This window comes from Apodemus sylvaticus, chromosome 11 (assembly GCF_947179515.1).
Source record: "Apodemus sylvaticus chromosome 11, mApoSyl1.1, whole genome shotgun sequence".
Taxonomy (NCBI): domain Eukaryota; kingdom Metazoa; phylum Chordata; class Mammalia; order Rodentia; family Muridae; genus Apodemus; species Apodemus sylvaticus.
Window position 1 is genome coordinate 38,086,372 of NC_067482.1, and position 18,861 is coordinate 38,105,232.

General features: G+C 41.3%; 1 protein-coding gene and 1 long non-coding RNA gene across 3 annotated transcripts; one reads left to right on the top strand and one right to left on the bottom strand.

The window, feature by feature from the left end:
- Positions 1-159: 159 nt before the first annotated feature.
- On the bottom strand, positions 160-5,906 carry LOC127696346 (uncharacterized). 2 transcript variants are annotated; one of them, XR_007980213.1, is made up of 4 exons: positions 5,855-5,906; positions 5,153-5,261; positions 4,601-5,034; positions 160-2,139 (listed from the first exon to the last, which is right to left on the bottom strand). It is a non-coding gene; the product is annotated as an uncharacterized LOC127696346 (long non-coding RNA). The 2 variants fall into 2 exon arrangements; XR_007980212.1 differs by lacking the exon at positions 5,855-5,906 and having other exon boundaries at positions 5,153-5,477.
- Commd8 (COMM domain containing 8) lies at positions 4,642-15,142 on the top strand. The gene is made up of 5 exons (XM_052198931.1): positions 4,642-4,734; positions 7,546-7,701; positions 11,331-11,483; positions 13,064-13,219; positions 14,267-15,142. The coding sequence occupies exons 1-5, from the start codon at positions 4,669-4,671 to the stop codon at positions 14,285-14,287; spliced, it is 552 nt and encodes a 183-aa protein (XP_052054891.1). The 5' UTR covers positions 4,642-4,668; the 3' UTR covers positions 14,288-15,142.
- The last annotated feature ends 3,719 nt before the right edge of the window (positions 15,143-18,861 follow it).

Here is an 18,861-nt window from a genome sequence, read left to right on the forward strand (position 1 = left end):
CCTGAGCCTGTGCCTTGCCCAGTGTGAGATCGCTACATGGCCCCAGAAGCTTCCTAGGATCCTTTTCCACAACATCTTTCCAATCTGGTCTCTTTTGTATGATGCTTGCCTTCATCAAATAAATTTGATCTCCCTAACCCCCAACCCATCCAAAACAAAATAAAAAATAGCAAACAAAACAAATACCAAACAGACATATATACATTTAAAAATCAAATTGTGTTCTTTTTTTTTTCCTGGAAGCACAGCTAGACTCTCTCATCAGTATCCATCGTAGTTGGGTAATTCCATGGAGATGGATTCTGCTGATGTGGTGATCCAGGTTGGAGTAGTGTGTGCAGCATTTCTAGATCAGGCACATAGAAACTTCCTATGTGACGTTTTGTCACTTGTCTCTATTCAAGGCCTCAATGGACAGAACCTGGAGGTTTTAGGGAACAGAAACAATCAGACCAACCTTCCTGTAAGTAAGAAGTAAAGAGAGAATATGTTGAATTACATTTTTGCAGTATCTTTGTAAGATGCCTAAGTTTCTTTGACTCACGCAGAAATTTCTATAAGGAGGGGGAGTCCCCCATAATATTATCTGAAGAAAGATAATTGGCTTGGTCATATCAGAATAATAGAAAGCAAGGGGTTGTGGTTCTTTAGTGACTGATGACTCAGAAGGCAGACTCTTGCAAATATGATCTAGAACATAAATTGAAAAATATATCATCAGTGTAACTGGTTATTAATGGATGCCATTAGTAAGACACCTGAGGAAGGAGATGGGTAAAATCACATAATAAATTGGCTGGAGTCTTTGGGTTTCTTTTCTTGTGAATAGACACCATGACCACAGCTACTTTTATAAAGGAAAATATTTAATTGGGGCTGGCTTATAGTTTCAGAGATTTAGTCCATTATCGTCATGGCAAGAATCAGGACAGTGTGCAGGTAGACACGGTGCTGGAGAAGGAGCTGAGAGTTCTACATCTTGATCTGAAGGCAGCTATAAAAGAAATGAGCCTTGGCTTACGCATGCATGTGGTCCCTTAAAGTTCGCAGCCACAGTGACACACCTTCTCCAGCAAGACCACACCTCCCACTCCTGTCACTCTCTATGGGCATTCACTCTCTACATTCAAACACTTGAGTCTACATGGGCCCTTTCTTTCTATTCAAATCACCACAGCTAGGTTTTTTTGTTGTTGTTTTGTTTTGTTTTAATATTTTTATGTTTCCTTGCTATTGTTTCAGTGCTGGGGCCTTGAATGTGGTAGGCAAGCACTGTACCACTGAGCTGTATTCCAGATGATATTTGGCTGGTTTGAAAGCAAACATTAAACAAGATCAATATAGTCATGATTTATCAAATATGCATGCACTGTAGCTGTCTGTCATAAATTGGAGAAGAACAGAAGAAGGGAGGAAGAACTTGAGATTTCTGTGGATGAAACTCTACCCCCCCAAATGACAAACAACAAAACAGGAAGAACAAGAGACAATAAGAAGCCGACCCCAGAAAGGAGCTCTCTAAAGAGGAAGCTGGCCTTCCAGCTTCTGCTCAGCACTGTGAGACTTGCTTGACTTCTTTCACATCTCCCTTCTTCATCTGCATTGCCTGCACAGCTCCGTCAGGCAGGCCGGGTGCGGCTGAGGGGCAAACCGCTTTCCTAAGACTTCCATGCAGCAGTGGGTCTGGCAGCAGTGATGAGAAAGTGGATTTTCTGGAAGCTGCTTGGCCTTGGTCATATGCAGGCAGGGGAAGAAGGTTCCTTAGAAAGGAATCATAACATTTTCTAGGTGCTAGACTGTGCTTTATTTAAATAACTTTACAGGTGTGAACTTAAAACAAGCCCTGTAAAGTCTACATGGTCATCGTCAATAGTGAAGGATGAAGAGGCAGACATGCCTGCCAGAGAGGGGAACTGGCTTGCTGCTGCTGTACAGACGGTAACAGTTACCAATGACTTACAGAGCTGGACTTACCTCCAGAGCCTGCATTTTAAGCCCTTACTGTGAATAAGGTTAGGGAGATAGGAACCAGAATACACCTAGATGAGGTAGAATCAGAACAGGCAGGTAATGTTTTAAAGTGCTTCAGAGGGTTGGTTTGTTGGTAAGCCTGAATACCAGGGCTCAGTGCCCAGGACCCTAAAAAGGAAAGAATCAATGTCTATAAGTGGTTCTCAACACACACACACACACACACACACACACACACACATTTTTTTAATAAAAAAAGTTGAAAATTAAAAAAAATGATGCCTTGGATTATACACAAAGACAAGCTATTACTAACGAAGAGACATTAAATATTAAGGACTCTTTCCTTACATATTTAAAATATGTAATATTTTAAATTCAATATCTGCTAGAAGTTCAATTTTGATATAGTCATGTCTCAAGGGTCAACTTTTTCTTGGTGTCCAGTGTTGTATGGATCCAGTTTTTATCTTTTGTATCCTGATGGATGTCATTTTGCACTATAAAGTACACATTGCGTGGCCACAGGAGAAGCATGCATCCTGTATGTCTTGATTTACTCGGGCAGAAGAGCAGAACACTCATTCTCTCTTCAAATGCTGCAGCTATCACCCATGTGACTGTGGACAAGGCATGTGTGTGTGTGTGTGTGTGTGTATTCCTCTACTAAGTCTGAATTCTAATCTTTAATATGGGCAAGATACTGACCACACAAGGCTGCAGTGGAGATTAGTAAGATAAAATAAATCAAGTGTTTGTTATTTCCTATATGCTTGACAGACATTTGTCTGATATGTAACACTGTATAAAATTCAGCTTCCATAAGTGACAATGACAATACCCATCATTAGATTTATTAACGTACTTAAATAGGCTTCCAGACAGTTATTCATTTTAACAATGTTGCGGGGGGGGGGGGGGGGGCTGGAGAGATTGCTCAGTGGTTAAGAGCACTGACTGCTCTTCCAAAGGTCCTGAGTTCAAATCCCAGCAACCACATGATGGCTCCTAACCATCTGTAATGAGATCTGATGCCCTCTTCTGTTCTGTCTGAAGAAAGCTACAGTGTACTTAAATAAACATTATTTTAAAAGAAACAATGTTTGGGAACTCTCTCTTCACAGTGCTTTCAGTCAATTACCTTTAGCTGGAACAACTTGAGTTGTAAATATATGTTTGTATTATGGTAAAACTTAGAAAGTAGTAAATATTTTAAGTGAAAGACAGCTAAAGCCCCAAGATCATTCACTTCCAAATGCAGAGGCATTTACGGGAGACAGGAATTTGGGGTTGGCTTTGAGTGCTACTGGGCAGTTTTCTCAGAATAATTTACAGTTTGGACAGTTCCTGTCTCTTTTACAGTGTCTCAGCACTTTCTAACACTGTCAAGCCTAACACTACCAATCAGGCCATAATCACCCTTTCTGTCAAATTGTTATGGTACGCTCCCATGACAGGGCTCATTCTATCACGACTTTCTAGCATCGAATTGAAATTACAGCTCAAAGGATCTGGGACTCAGTCCCGTGGTAAATGTGTACGTATAGACACGGGTTTTATTTATAAGCAGATTGTTTTTGTTTCTTAGCTTGGGTAATGAGTATTTGGGTTGCCTGATAATATATAGCACGCTCAGTAAAATAAGAATTTCAGATAAAAATATAAACTTTTAGCTTAGGCTATGCTATGCAGTATTTTGGATATATTTAAAACATTATTTACTGTTCCTCTTAAACTTCACATTTAACTTTGCATTTCTATGAGCCGTCTTGGATCGTGTTTGTTGTTTGTAATTGGGAAAAATAAAATCAAATATCTTAAGATAGAGATGGAGAGATGAAGTCATTTTGGTTCTCTTATGGTCTTAGTCGGCCTGTTTTCACAGTGGTTGGTGGGGGTTTGTTTTGTTTTTTAATTGACATTGGAATAAGATAGAGGTATTATATTACAAATTGAACCTTAAGTTTTTCACATTTATGTCTCAATCTTGATTATTTCTGCCTGTACAGAATGCTACAATTAAAACAGTTTGTTCTCAAGGATTATCTTTATCTTTTTAATTAATTAATTAATTAATTTATTTATTTATTTATTTATTTTTTGATTTGGTTTTTTCGAGACGGGGTTTCTCTGTATAGCCCTGGCTGTCCTGGAACTCACTCTGTAGACCAGCCTGGCCTCGAACTCAGAAATCCGCCTGCCTCTGCCTCCCAGAGTGCTGGGATTACAGGCGTGCACCACCACCGCCCGGCTAAGGATTATCTTTAAAAAAAAAATTAAAAACAAAAATGTAACTTTAATTTGCCTTTAAGGTCAAAGTCTTTGAATAGGAGACTGTCAGATCTCTGGGGAAAAGGCCCTGGTTTCAAATTCAGGCTGTGGCTACTCTTACTGGATGGCTTTCTGCAGTGAATAAAGTTCATGAGATCTGTCACTGAACACTGTTGCGATCTAGCTGAAAGGTCTGTAACTCTTCCTCCAAATGGCAAGCAGAAGGGTAACAGACTTCCCCTCAAGTGGAAAAAAAACTTCCTCTTTCTTGTCTACACGGGGAAACCAAAGGTTGAGGCTTTGCGCACGCGCACGAGGACTTGAGCCTGCCCGCTGGCCCCGCCCCCCGGAAACTCACGTGGGTGAATCGTAGCGAAAGCTTAGGGTCCAGGCCTGTCACGTGACAGGCATCTTCACGTCTCGGGGATGGAGCCGGAAGGGGAATCGCCGCTTGAGCGGCTGCAGAAGCTGCCTCCAGAGCAGGGCGCCGGGGTGAGGGGTTTGGGAAGGGCATGGGAAGGCGGGGTCGGGACGGTTCTTCCTGGGCCGCGGGGGACACAATGGCGGCTTAAGAATTTTGCGCAGGCCTGGGTGCTTGTCGGGTCTCCTTGCTTGTAGAAAGCTCGGGTGGTAGAGCCCGAGATCTGCTGCGTCCGCGAGTTCAGGTCTTTGAGTTCAGGTCTCCCGAGCACCCCTTGCGTACCCTTAAATGTGTGAGGTACAGCGGATGCAGTGAGGACTCGAACCTGGTGGGACCTGGCTCCTGGAGGGCGGCCGGAACCATCTCTTAACCTGAAAAAAAGTGGCCACTAACTTAAGTGTGGCCAAGAGGCGATTGCAGCCGCTGGAAACAACTCACCCACAAAGCCAGATTTGTAGAGACCAGAGACAGCCCCCAGCCAGGCTTTACCTGCAGCACACCGTCGGTCCAGACCCCTGAGAAAGTGATTTGATGGTGGCACTATGCCCTGCGCAGGCTTTCAGACTTCTCCATTGTGGTTCTCCCTTCCCAAAGTCGGCTCCAGTTGTAGGTGAAAAGAAATTTAGCGTCACTCCTTCTGTTGCCTAGAAAATGTATCTTAAACATTGTCTTTGATTTTACAAACGAGGACAGTGAACTATGTCAGCCACAGGTTTGCAGCAAGCCAGGGCCAAAGCTGAAACCGAGTCTTCTCACTTTAAGAGCTGCTCTCCTCCCACATAGAGATGGCCAAAGCATTTGACTCCTGAATCTGTGAGCTGAGCCAGCTGTCTTCTGCCTGGGCCTCCGCCTGCCTCTTGCCACAGCTGAGGGGAATCCCTCATTTCGGGCTCAGCTCCTTTTCACCGCATCTGTTCCTCCCTAGCCATCCTTCCTGAGCCACTCGGATTTAAAAAACTCTGGGTTTCATCCTTGCACTCTCCTTTTCAACCTCCTTTACCTACCTGTTCGCCGTCTCTGCCTCTATAGTCCCCATAATCTCATAGTCTCCCACTTGCTCCTGCTCTCAGTATCTTGGCAAAGTTTTGGAAAAATAATGTGATTACTTGCATCAAAGTTGAGCACAGATTCAGGCCTTTGCTCCTTTCTGTTGTGTGCAAGGCCCTCACACACGATTTGGCCCCTGCTCACCTTTCCAAAGGTCCTCCGCCCTTTCACCCTTCCCTGCCTCTCCATAGATAGATAGATAGTTCCCACTCCTGCAGTGTGGTTTTAGTTCCACTCCAGTGCTGTGCGCGAGCGCATCGCTGTGGCTGGGAATGGCCTGCTGGCTACTCATTCTTTTAATTCAGATCTTTCCTAGTTCCTTTGCACCTGCCATGAACACCTTTTCTATCCGGTCTCCTCTATCACATGTATTTAGTTTTGGTAAACAGATTGGAACTCCGTTATGGTAGAGCGTCACTTATTCCCAGTTTCATCATTTGTAAAAGAACAGTCACACTGCTTACCACATAGAGTGCTAGGGAGTGTGTCAGGATACTGTTTGGCAGACATTACAGTTTTTTGTTTTGGTTGTTTGTTTTATTTCCATTTTATATAATAAATGCAAAAAACTACATGGTTATGAATGAACAAAAGGAAGTATTTGTATTTTTTTTCTCAGTTTGAGTTCTTGGAGTTATATTATCATGAGGCAGTATGAGAGAAGATGAAATAGGTGTAAAATATTGGGAGGAATTGCGTATTGCATGAAAACATACTAACATAACAGTGTGTCATTAGTGTGTGGAGGTGAGTCAGAGGTTACCCTTCCGTGTGGTGTTAGTGGGGGTTACTGTGCCCACGGAGTGGGTTAGGATCTAAGACAATCAAAGTCAAAAGACTTAGCTAAATGCTGTTTCCCAGTTGTTTGGATTTAAATGGTCTGCTGGCAGGATACAAATGTCGCCGGGAACAATATCATATGAATATGAATATCTGCAGTAGAACGTTGAAGGCTTGAACTGTGAAAGTAGTGATAACAGCAGTAAGAACGAGGGCAGACTCATGGTCTTCTGATGTCTTGTGCCTGCTAAGATGGTCGAGTTACTGTGCTCACATGTAAATCTATGTCATTGTGTGGGCAGGTGACATTTTTCTCTTATACTTGGATTGCAGAGAATTTAACTAAAATGAGGAGATGGTAGAAGTAGGAGGCACAGCAGGCAGCCGTGCCCCAAATCCAGTCTTCATGCTTGTTAAGTTCACATGATTTCAGTTGCTGGTAGTGTAGAGTGGAAGGAACGTAGGAACGGAAAGATGGCCAGTGCTTTCTCAGAGCAAACCAAAACACACACTCAGGATAGGAGAGTATGCTGTGAGAGGGAGGCAAAGAGAAACCAAGGTAGTCGTGCTCCAGTGGGAGGCTTTTCTGTGACAGGAGCTTGATTGTCATAGAGATGACACCTTCAGATCCTGGAGGAAAGCTTCTACATGTACTGTTTCCCATTCAGGAATTTTTGGAAAACAGCAGTATATCTTTAACATTATTTTACTTCCTAAAGGTAGACATCATAATGGAAGGTCTGGGGTATAGCTGGGTTTGGTAGTTCACATCTGGAACACCCGAATTTGGGAGACTAAGGCAGGAGGATTGTCACAAGTTTGAGGCCAGCCTGGACTATGGAGGTGAGACCCTGTCACCAAAACAAAACAAAGCAATAAAACAATAAACAGAATGAAAAGGAAAACCACCAACAATAAATCTTCAAAATAGTTGTTTCTCTGTCTTAGCTGGTTTTATAAAAGGCACATCTGCCAACATCTGTGTTCTGCAAGGAACAGAAATCTGTCTTGTTATTTTTTTTTTAAAAGTACTGTTATTTCCTTTTTTCCCCTAGCTTCTTCACAAAATCATTGATGGCATCTGCGGCCGGGCTTATCCTGCCCACCAGGATTACCACAGTGTCTGGAATTCAGAGGAATGGAAGCTTGTTCTAGAAGATGTTACCACGTTTTTCAAAGCTGCCGTTGGCAAAAATTTTTCTGAGGAAGAGGTAGTTTTAATCCTGACGTCTTTACCCCATAATAAGCACCACACAGAGGTTCTAACAGTGTTCATAGGGTTCTGCCCATGCGTTCAGTAACTGATCACACACTAGAGCAACCGAAGGTCTAATCATGAGGGAGTGGAAGACCACACTGGATTTTCTGGGGCTTTGCAGTTTTGTCTTAGTTGTTTTTTTCTCCCACTATAGCATGTTTAAAGCATACAGACAAAAGCAGGATGCTAATGAACAAGCCCGTGTGTTCTGGCTGCCATGACTAGACGGCTAACATTGGACCTCATGGGAGGTGACTTTACAACTTTGTTGAGAACTATTTGTGCATATTTATATGAGTTGTTTAATAAATGGTGTTCTATGTATCTGTCCTGTTGATTTAGATGATATTTTAGATCTGCATTTCTTTGAATGTATACATTTAATCTGTTATATCCCTTGTGCTTTCATTCTCTTAGTAGGGCATGTGGGGGACAGAAGTTCTGAGGTTAATGCAGTCCAGTTTGCCTGTGTTTCTTTTGGCAGGTAGTGCTATCTCTGTCGTATTTAAGAATTAAGATGGTATCTTAGTGTGTTTTCCTGTGGAGGCTTGACTGTTTTAGCTTCTGTAATCTTCTCTCGGATATGTTTTGAATTAATATTCTGTGTGGGACAGGGGCTGTCTCGGTTTCTTCTGCACAGTTTCCCACTGACTCACTGCCATTTATTGGGCGTGTCCTGACTGTCCTTGCTCACGGGGCTGCTGTGCAGTGCTGGTAATGAATCAGGTGGCATGTGTGGGGTCTGCCTCTGCACTCTACTGGGTTCTGTTAGTCTCTGCCTTGGCTTTCGGCAATTTTACACTGTTTTAATTACCTCAGCATTAAAGATAGGCTAGGTTAATTCCTGATATCAGCTGGTAGAAAACCTTCAACCTCCTGTTTCATCAAAGTTGACTCTTTGGTCCTTTCAGTCTTCGTATACATTTTAAAATCAGCTTGTTAACTGTAAAAGCCAGTTTGGATTTTAGTGTGGATTGCACTGAATTTCTAGATTATCTGGGGAGAATTGGCAGTAATACTGCCTGCCTAGTATTACTATGGGAACATGGGGAGAGTCTCTTCATTTAGATTGGCTCTCATTTCTCTCTATTTTATAATTTTTTAATGTAGAAGTCTTGAAAATATTTGGTTAGATTTCTAAAAGATGGTGTTTTTAATACTCTTTAATTTTATTTTCAGTTGTTATTGTTAGATGTAGAAACTGTTACCTATTATATCCTTACCTATGTCTAATACTTCTCTTATTTTATATATTTATATTTCTATGCATTAATATATATTAAACAAAAAGTAGTGGTAGTAGACCTCCCCACAAACCTTAGGGAGAAAATTACTATTTTACCTTTTAATAATCAACTGCATAAAAAAAAAATAATCAACTGCATGATTTTATAGATATTAATGATTAGGTTAAAGAAGTTTCTTAAGTTTCCAACTTTGCTGACTTTTTTTTTTAAAAAATCATTAATGGCTATTACATTTTATCAGCATTTTCTTCTGACTTATTTCCCTTTCTTTTGTTAATATGGTGATTCATTTTGGATGTAACTAAGCTCACCTCAACTCATTAAGTCCAACTTGGTCATGATGTATTCTTGGTTATGATATATTGTTTGTGTGCACGTTAGTTGGATAACCCACTGTTTGCTTAGAGTTTTTGGCTCTCTATTTGATTGACACTGGCCTGTGAACTTCTTGTGATAGATACTGTTGTCAAAGTCTCAGGTTTTATTCTGGGCTCATTGAATGACTTTGGGTAGGTTTTTGTTTTTTTATCTTTTCCTGTTATTTGGAAGAGTTTATGAACATAGTAGAGCATGTATCCTTATTACATTGTGGGGAATCCTCTGGGTATATGCCCAGGAGTGGTATAGCAGGATCTTCTGGAAGTGAGGTGCCCAGTTTTTGGAGGAACCGCCAGACTGCTTTCCAGAGTGGTTGTACCAATTTGCAACCCCACCAGCAGTGGAGGAGTGTTCCTCTTTCTCCACACCCTCTCCAACACCTGCTGTCTCCTGAATTTTTAATCTTAGCCATTCTGACTGGTGTAAGATGAAATCTTAGGGTTGTTTTGATTTGCATTTCCCTAATGACTAATGAAGTTGAGCATTTTTTAAGATGCTTCTCCGCCATCCGAAGTTCTTCAGGTGAGAATTCTTTGTTTAACTCTGTACCCCACTTTTTAATAGGGTTGTTCGGTTTTCTGGAGTCTAACTTCTTGAGTTCTTTATATATATTGGATATTAGCCCTCTATCTGATGTACGATTGGTGAAGATCTTTTCCCAATTTGTTGGTTGCCGATTTGTCCTCTTGATGGTGTCCTTTGCCTTACAGAAACTTTGTAATTTTATGAGGTCCCATTTGTCAATTCTTGCTCTTAGAACATACGCAATTGGTTTTCTGTTCAGTAACTTTCTCCCTGTACCGATGTCCTCAAGGGTCTTCCCGAGTTTCTTTTCTATTAGCTTCAGAGTGTCTGGCTTTATGTGGAGGTCCTTGATCCATTTGGATTTGAGCTTAGTACAAGGAGACAAGGATGGATCAATTTGCATTCTTCTGCATGCTCACCTCCAGTTGACGCAGCACCATTTGTTGAAAAGGCTATCTTTTTTCCATTGGATGTTTTCAGCCTCTTTGTCGAGGATCAAGTGGCCATAGGTGTGTGGGTTCATTTCTGGATCTTCAATCCTGTTCCATTGATCCTCCTGCCTGTCACTGTACCAATACCATGCAGTTTTGATTTTCTTTACTTAATTGGTATTAAATGGTATTAAGTTATTTAATTTTTCTTTTGAGACAGGCTTTCTCTGTATAGCCCTGGTTGTCCTGGATCTCACTCTGTAGGCCAGGCTGGCCTCAAACTCAGAAATCCGCCTGCCTCTGCCTCCTAAGTAATTTGCCCACCGCCTGGCAAGTTACTTAATTTTTAAATTGGGAAATATTTATCTTATTAGCTTTTATTTAGTTGTACAGTTGTCAGTGGTACAAGCTTGTTAATTCAGTATTAAGCATTTTAATTGCTCAGTGTGTGGTTTACTATATACATTTGAAAGTGCTGTGTGGTTGAAATTTTGGGTTGTGGTGTTGTATACGTCATGCTATTCGATAAGGTAGAAGTTAATATTTTTTGTTCTGAAACCTCAGTAAAGCTTTCTGTGAGTTTCTGGCTGCAACTAAAAACATGTGTTAATATCTCTGTGAATATACAGTTAAACCCATTTCTCTGTAAAACCATAGAACTTTGCTGTGTTGTGTATTTTGAAGCAATGCAGTTAGGCACACACAGGTTTAGGACTTGTGGTTTTCTCTTAAGTTTGTCCTGTTTCTTGTAAGACTCCTTGCTGCAAGGGCTGTGGCTCTGCACAGAGCCCTCTCGCTTTGTCAGGCAGTCTTTCCTTACCGTCTGGCTTGCAGGAACTTGTTAAGATCTGTCTGGGTTACTCATTTTCAGCTTATGCTTTTTATAGTTACTGAGGTGTTCCTTTTTAGTATACTGTCATCTTAAGAGGCTGGCGGGCTTCTCCCTGGGAAGCTGCAGCTCCCGTCTCTCACCCGCTGGCCATTTGTGTTTGTTTTCACAGATACTCCAGCAGCTGAACCAACTGAATTCATGCCATCAAGAAGCCGTTTTGAAATGTTTAAAGAGTAGGAGAAATGAAATCAAGCAGGCCCTATTAGGAGAAATAGTTGATATTTCTTGTGCACAGCTGCAGGATTTTGATTGGCAGTTAAAGGTAAGAGTCTAGTTAGTTATATGATTTTTTTGTGTGTAATATTTAAGTGTATTTATTCTTTTAAAGTAAAAATGCCTAAAGTTGGTTATTTTGAGACTACACTGTTTCAAGGTAATAGCAAATCTGAGCAGCCAGACCATGTGTGGCGTCATCGGACTGACAGTGAATTTTCCTAGACCAGAAATGGAGAAGTATGTATTTAGTACATAACCTTGGTGAGAGCCTTTTAAATGCCATAGCTCTCTCAAAATTGATAAATATGATTTTACTTCAATGAGGAAAGTATATGTAATAAAGTAACAGTTTGTAAAACATTGGGAAAAAAAGGTGCTGCTGAGAAGAGTTGAGAAAGAACAATTTCAGAACAGCTTTCTGTAGGTGCCAAACTAGTAGGCAGGCACCAGGTACATCTGATTCTTGATTCTGGCATCTTAGATCCAGAAAGTGCCTCATGTTGTTTTGGTGGATTAAGAGGATGAAAAAATGGGAAAGTGGGATGGTTAGATAGGCTCAGAACTCGGTATGTAGCCACCTGGTGTCTTAGCTGAGGAGTTGGGTTCTGTGGTTCTGTGGTGGCTAGGCTCTGTTCAGGATTTTTTATTAACATGCATATCATACTGGCATAGAGCCAGAAGTATAGTAAGTAAGCAATACAGCCAAAGTTTGAAATCATTTTATTCTTGTTACACTGATGGTCCAAATGAACAAGGCAAATTAATCAATGATAAATTTAATAAGAGCTTTCATTTAAATAAACATTTAACATTGAAGTAAGCATGGATGATAAGGGACAGGTGCTCATAGCAGCGTGCATGAAGGATATGGAGTTGTTTTTGTTTATCAAATGGTACCTTAGCTGAAGCAGCTTTGGTCTCACATTTTGTTGTGAGACTGCAGTGGTTTTGGGCAGGGGAAGGTTCTTGTAGATAGATGGTGTTTTCAAGTTGTCAGTTTAATAATCCCTTTAGTTTTTGTTGCCCAACTTAAATATTTAAACAAGTAGGACCCCCCACCAGAAAAAAATGACCAGGAATTTAGAGTCATGATTTGTGAGAATTCTTGACACACTGGAGGCGGTGTACCTGAGAAAGTAAGGCCGATTGCAGATGCTATAGTTATGTTTAGAAGACCAGCCGCCCTTTGGGTAGCATCCACAGTTGTGGTAGCCAGTCATGAGTTAAGTTGCTTAATTTCCAAGAGTTTCTGAGTATTTTTAGACTGCCTTCTACATGAACTGTCATCTTGGAATCTTTTCTCTAGCAATTCTGGCTCTTTCTGTATCAGGCACTTTTAGTCTTTCTGTATTTCTGTGGTAAAACATGGTTTCAACCTAGAAGAAAGAGTGTTCTGTTTAGCGGGACAAACTGCCACTTCCTGTCTTCTGGCCCACTTCCTGTATTGTTTTATACCCTTTCCTCTCTCTTCCTGCTCTTAGAATGTCTGCTCTTCTGCCACAGGTTTAGTGTATTTATCCTGTTTCCCAGAATTTGTGACATACTGGGGTGGCAAGCTCTTCCCAAGCCCTGATGTTTGTTGGGCAGTGTCAACTTACTGCGTCTCATTCTCCTTGCTTTTAACAGCTCGCGCTGTCTAGTGACAAGATCGCCACTTTGCAGATGCCCCTTTTAAACCTTCATCTGGATGTGAAAGAAAATGGTGAAGTGAAACCATACTCTGTTGAAATGAGTAAAGAGGAGTTACAGAATCTGATCAGCTCCTTGGAGGCAGCTAATAAGGTATGCGCTGAAACTGGATCATGCAGTAGTAGCTGCTTCAGCATGAGTCCACCTTGAGTAGGGAAAGTAGGATTCCAGCGGGTTCTAATGTGTCTCACTTCACTGAGACTCTAGATCAAGCACAGAAAAGACTTGGCTGGGATGTTCCGACCTCTACTTTAAATGCTGAGTTAATTATAACTTACAACATTCAGGTACCAAGTTCTGAATTTATTTACCTAGTACTTATTTCTGAAAAAAAAAAAAAGCAATACTATTCTAACTATACATTTTGGTTTCCTTTGATATTCATTAAGCTTAAAAATAAAGTTTATCTTGAGACCACAAAATTAGTTGATTCTGAAGTTTCTCTAGTTAAAAAAAAAATCTTTATGCTTTTATAACAAAAAAAGAAATGTCTTATTTGGATGGACAAATGTTAAAAATTGCTTTTGTAAAGTTCTGAGTGTGGGAGATAAAATATACCTGTAGTTATGAGAGAATCAGGCTGACATGTGATAGAATTAACGGATGTTCCAAGTCTTCCTACCAGCAGAGTTGTATCTGAACCCCAGGAGCCAGGCCCCGTGTGTAGTACATGGGAAACAGTGTTTGACGGGCAGAGACTTGCTGTGGGGAAGAGGAATACATGAGTGTTATTGTCAGTGTTTGCTCGTTATTGGACAGCTCTCAGGAACTGGCTCCTGGTTCTTCCTGGTCACCTCCTTGGCCGCCATCATTTTCCTAGATCCCCTGCCCTTTTAAGCCCCAATAGCCATCACCCTCTTCCCATTCTGCCTAGTTGCTCACAATTTAACTTTGCCTTCATAATTGACCCTCATGTCCAGTAGCCACACCTGTATCGGAAGCCTGGGGGCCTTCGGAGAGGTGGGTGTGGTGGAGCCTGGACTGAGTGCTTAGAGACAGAGCGCAGGTCTTGGCGGCCGGGAGCCGTCAGCCCCTGCCCTCCTTTGCCTGTTGTTGTTCTCGTGGTCTTTGGAGTTCCTCTAGAACAGCAGCTTCCTTCTAGTCTACGCTGACACAGCTTCTCCCTGTTTGTCTTTCAAGGTGGTCCTGCAGTTAAAATAACTGGAAGTGGTGAACAGCAACGCTCTCAGATTTCAGGGCTGCCCGTGGCAGAGCGGATGCTGCGTTCAGAGGGTGGATGCTCCGGCAGGCTGAGCGGGCAGCAGCGCCGAGATTACAGAGATGAAAGTCTGTGAGAAACCCTAAAGGACAGGAAATTGTGTGGCTGATCAGAAGTGCGCAGGATGAGAGAAGAAAACGCTGAAGTCGCAGCCCGTGTTTTCACAGTGATTGCTTTGTCTCATTTATTAAAGAGCTGAGAAAACTTTCTAGATAATGTTTTATCAAAAGGTAAAAATAAGTTCTGAAGTAATGTAAACACGCAGCACAGACATACTGGACTGTTCTTATGCAAATTGCAAGACATGTATTCTCACTATATAATTTTCAATATTTGAAAATAATGTTTTAAGGTATATCCAAGCTGCATACGAACTTAGGAGGTTCTGTGTCTTTCTCATGTTTCAAAGAAAAGACTAGTTGTAAAGTTTTAGAGAAAAGTCTGTTATCAGACATGAACAAGAAAATATTTTAAAATTTGCATGTATAATTTGGGAATAATTTGAATAACATAACATTCCTGAGAACTTTATAAAGTAAAACAAACTACAAAACCGAAAATAACATTGGTTCTTTTTCACATCCTCACTTCCTTCAGGCCATGGTCTGAGGAGACGAGAGCGCTGTCATGGACGGTGGGATTACACTTCGTTATTCATATACAAGGCTGCTTTATAAGGCTTTATATGGAATTTGAGCTTTTAGATGGTGACAGAGTAATTGTAATACAAACCACTTATTACCTCAGCTAACTGAAAATAAGCATTCCGAACAAATAAAAGTGTCTGGTTGTCTCTTCACGTGTTGCTTGATTTCAGTGACCTCCCAAATAGCTCAGTGGTTGGTATGTATTTAACTGGTCGCTGCTACGTGCAGTTCTGTGGCTCCATAAAGCACCAGTCTGAGCAAAGATGACTACTGTTGTGGCTGCGGGCAGGCTCCGACAAGGCTGCTCTGTGGGCTGTGGCATAGCAGTGATTAGGAAAGGAGCTTGGAGCGCAGAATTCTCAGTGTGCTGCTTTTCTCATTAAGAAATGTGGGTGTGGACAGCGGATCTAAACAGTACGCTCATGCAGTTGCTGATTTCCTTGGAGGTAAGTTCTTTAAGTCTGAGTGGAGCGTTGGCAGCTTGCAGAGTAGTGTATCAGGAGGCCTGGTCCAGCAGTCTCCATGCTTCCTTCCTTTCAGAGCAGCCCCTTCTAAGGGAAAACCTTGTTCTCTTCCACCCCAACAGCCTGTTGCACAGCTTCTCTGATTGGTGCACAGTTTGATTGACACACTGTAATGCCCTTAGTGAAGTGTTGGTTTAATACATTCTGACTGGTACATACTCATGAAAGCATCGCCATGGTCAGGGATGTGAATACAATCCCATCTGTAAGCGTTCTCTTGTCCTCGATAGTGTCCTTCCTTGGCATTCACCTTGGGTCATCGCTGCCGTCCTTCTAGTCACCATGGGTTAATGGAAATGTACTTATACACTATTTATTGTTTTTCTCTTTACTGTTGGTAACAGGATGCAGGGCGGTGTGCTTTTCACCAAGCTTAGTCTGTGTACAAAACAATAACAATGAAATTAAGTCTGGCTTTTCCCAGCATCTTTTTTTGTTCTTAGACAGGGCCTTACACTGTTCCTGGGCTGGCCTAGAACTCAACTACATAGACCAGGCTCTAGAACTCCTGGTCATCTGGCTTCACCTTTCTAAATACTGGAATTGCTGCATTATTTTGAGTTATTCCTATTGCACATGTCAGTGTTTTGTTCCTTCTTATTGCTGAAAAGCATCATGTTGTATAACTCTTGCAGTTTATCTGTTGATAGCTTTTTGCTGGTTTCAACATTTGGCCATTACAGTAAAGAGAAGGCTGTGAGCAATTATGTGCATATCATGTAATGGACAAATGGTGTCTTTGGAGTGACATAGCCAGGTGCTTTGATAGGCTTGTACTTATCTTTTTATCACAGATTTTCCAGAGGGATTTTTTTTTACTCATTTTCCATTCCCACCTGTTTGATAACATTCTGATCCACCTTCCCTTGGTGTGACTGGTCTTCCTGGATTTAGCTATTTTGCTGTGCATATTATGGGATCTCATTGTGCTTCTCGCAGTCACTTAATGACCAACCACATCCGTCATCTCTTAACATGCTTCTGCTGTCTGAGCCTCTCGTTGGGCTCTGTTCAGACCTAGTGCCCATTTATTTTAAGGTGGATTCTTAGTTTTCTTTCTTAGTATTGTACTTTGGCAGTTCCTTTCTAAATGCAAGGCCTTGGGGCACTCTCCTCCACACTGCGTGTTCTTTTTGTTTTTCTTCCTATACATAGATGATATTGATTTCAGAGATCAGCTTTAGACAGAAAGGTTAAGAGGATGACAGAGAATTTTCATATCATCGCTAGTTTTTCCTCTTAACTGATTGCACTGTAGGGCACTTGTGATTGGTGAAATGAAACATGATCATTAGCTAACTTTTATAGGTTATTTGGATTTCCTAAGATTTGTCTCCCTCAGTGTTGAAGACCTTGATCTTATGGAGAAATGTGTGTGTAGCTCGCACAGGAACATATCGATGTTTTTCTCATAGTTAGACTGGAGTTACAGGTTTTGGAAGAGAAGATTGCAAAGACAAAATGTCATTTTTATCACCTGATTTATGACCTGATGTGACTGTAACCGCTGTGGGAAGGTAGCGCCTGTTAGATTGCCACACTGTGAAGTGGCTTTCTTGTTCCAGGCTTGTCTCTTTGGGTGGGTATGGCTGTGTTCAGCCTGGGCTAGAGCTGTGGGGAGCACTGCTCCTCATTACCCCATTGAAGTGTCTATAGAAGTTATGTGCAATTCCCATTTTTTCCTGTGTTTTCTCCCATAAATTATTTTGTCTTTTTTTTAATTAAATTTTTTTTATTCGATATAATTTTTTATTTACATTTCAAATGATTTCCCCTTTTCTAGCCCCCCACTCCCTGAAAGTCCCATAAGCCCCTTTCTCTTCCCCTGTCCTCCCACCCACCCCTTCCCACTTCCCCGTTCTGGTTTTGCCGAATACTGCTTCACTGAGTCTTTCCAGAACATGGGGCCACTCCTCCTTTCTTCTTGTACCTCATTTGATGTGTGGATTATGTTTTGGGTATTCCAGTTTTCTAGGTTAATATCCACTTATTAGTGAGTGCATACCATGATTCACCTTTTGAGTCTGGGTTACCTCACTTAGTATGATGTTCTCTAGCTCCATCCATTTGCCTAAGAATTTCATGACTTCATTGTTTCTAATGGCTGAATAGTACTCCATTGTGTAGATATACCACATTTTTTGCATCCACTCTTATGTTGAGGGATACCTGGGTTCTTTCCAGCATCTGGCAATTATAAATAGGGCTGCTATGAACATAGTAGAGCATGTATCCTTATTACATGGTGGGGAATCCTCTGGGTATATGCCCAGGAGTGGTATAGCAGGATCTTCTGGAAGTGAGGTGCCCATTTTTCGGAGGAACTGCCAGACTGATTTCCAGAGTGGTTGTACCAATTTGCAACCCCACCAGCAGTGGAGGAGTGTTCCTCTTTCTCCACACCCTCTCCAACACCTGCTGTCTCCTGAATTTTTAATCTTAGCCATTCTGACTGGTGTAAGGTGAAATCTCAGTGTTGTTTTGATTTGCATTTCCCTGATGACTAATGAAGTTGAGCATTTTTTAAGATGCTTCTCCTCCATCCGAAGTTTTTCAGGTGAGAATTCTTTGTTTAACTCTGTACCCCATTTTTTAATAGGGTTGTTTGGTTTTCTGGAGTCTAACTTCTTGAGTTCTTTATATATATTGGATATTAGCCCTCTATCTGATGTAGGATTGGTGAAGATCTTTTCCCAATTTGTTGGTTGCCGATCTGTCCTCTTGATGGTGTCCTTTGCCTTACAGAAACTTTGTAATTTTATGAGGTCCCATTTGTCAATTCTTGATCTTAGAGCATATGCTATTGGTGTTCTGTACATAACTTTCTCCCTGTACCGATGTCCTCAAGGGTTTTCCTCAGTTTCTTTTCTATTAGCTTCAGAGTGTCTGGCTTTATGTGGAGGTCCTTGATCCATTTGGATTTGAGCTTAGTACAAGGAGACAAGGATGGATCAATTCACATTCTTCTGCATGCTGACCTCCAGTTGAACCAGCACCATTTGTTGAAAAGGCTATCTTTTTTCCATTGGATGTTTGGAAACTGAACAATATTCTACTCAATGATACCTTGGTCAAGGAAGAAATAAGGAAAGAAATTAAAAACTTTTTAGAACACAATGAAAATGAAGACACAACATACCCAAAACTATGGGACACAATGAAAGCAGTGCTAAGAGGAAAACTCATAGCCCTGAGTGCCTCCAAAAAGAAAATGGAGAGAGCATACATTACCAGCTTAATGACATACCTGAAAGCCCTGGAACAAAAAGAAGCTATTTCACCCAGGAGGAGTAGAAGGCAGGAAATCAAACTCAGGGCCGAAATCAATCAAGTAGAAACAAAGAG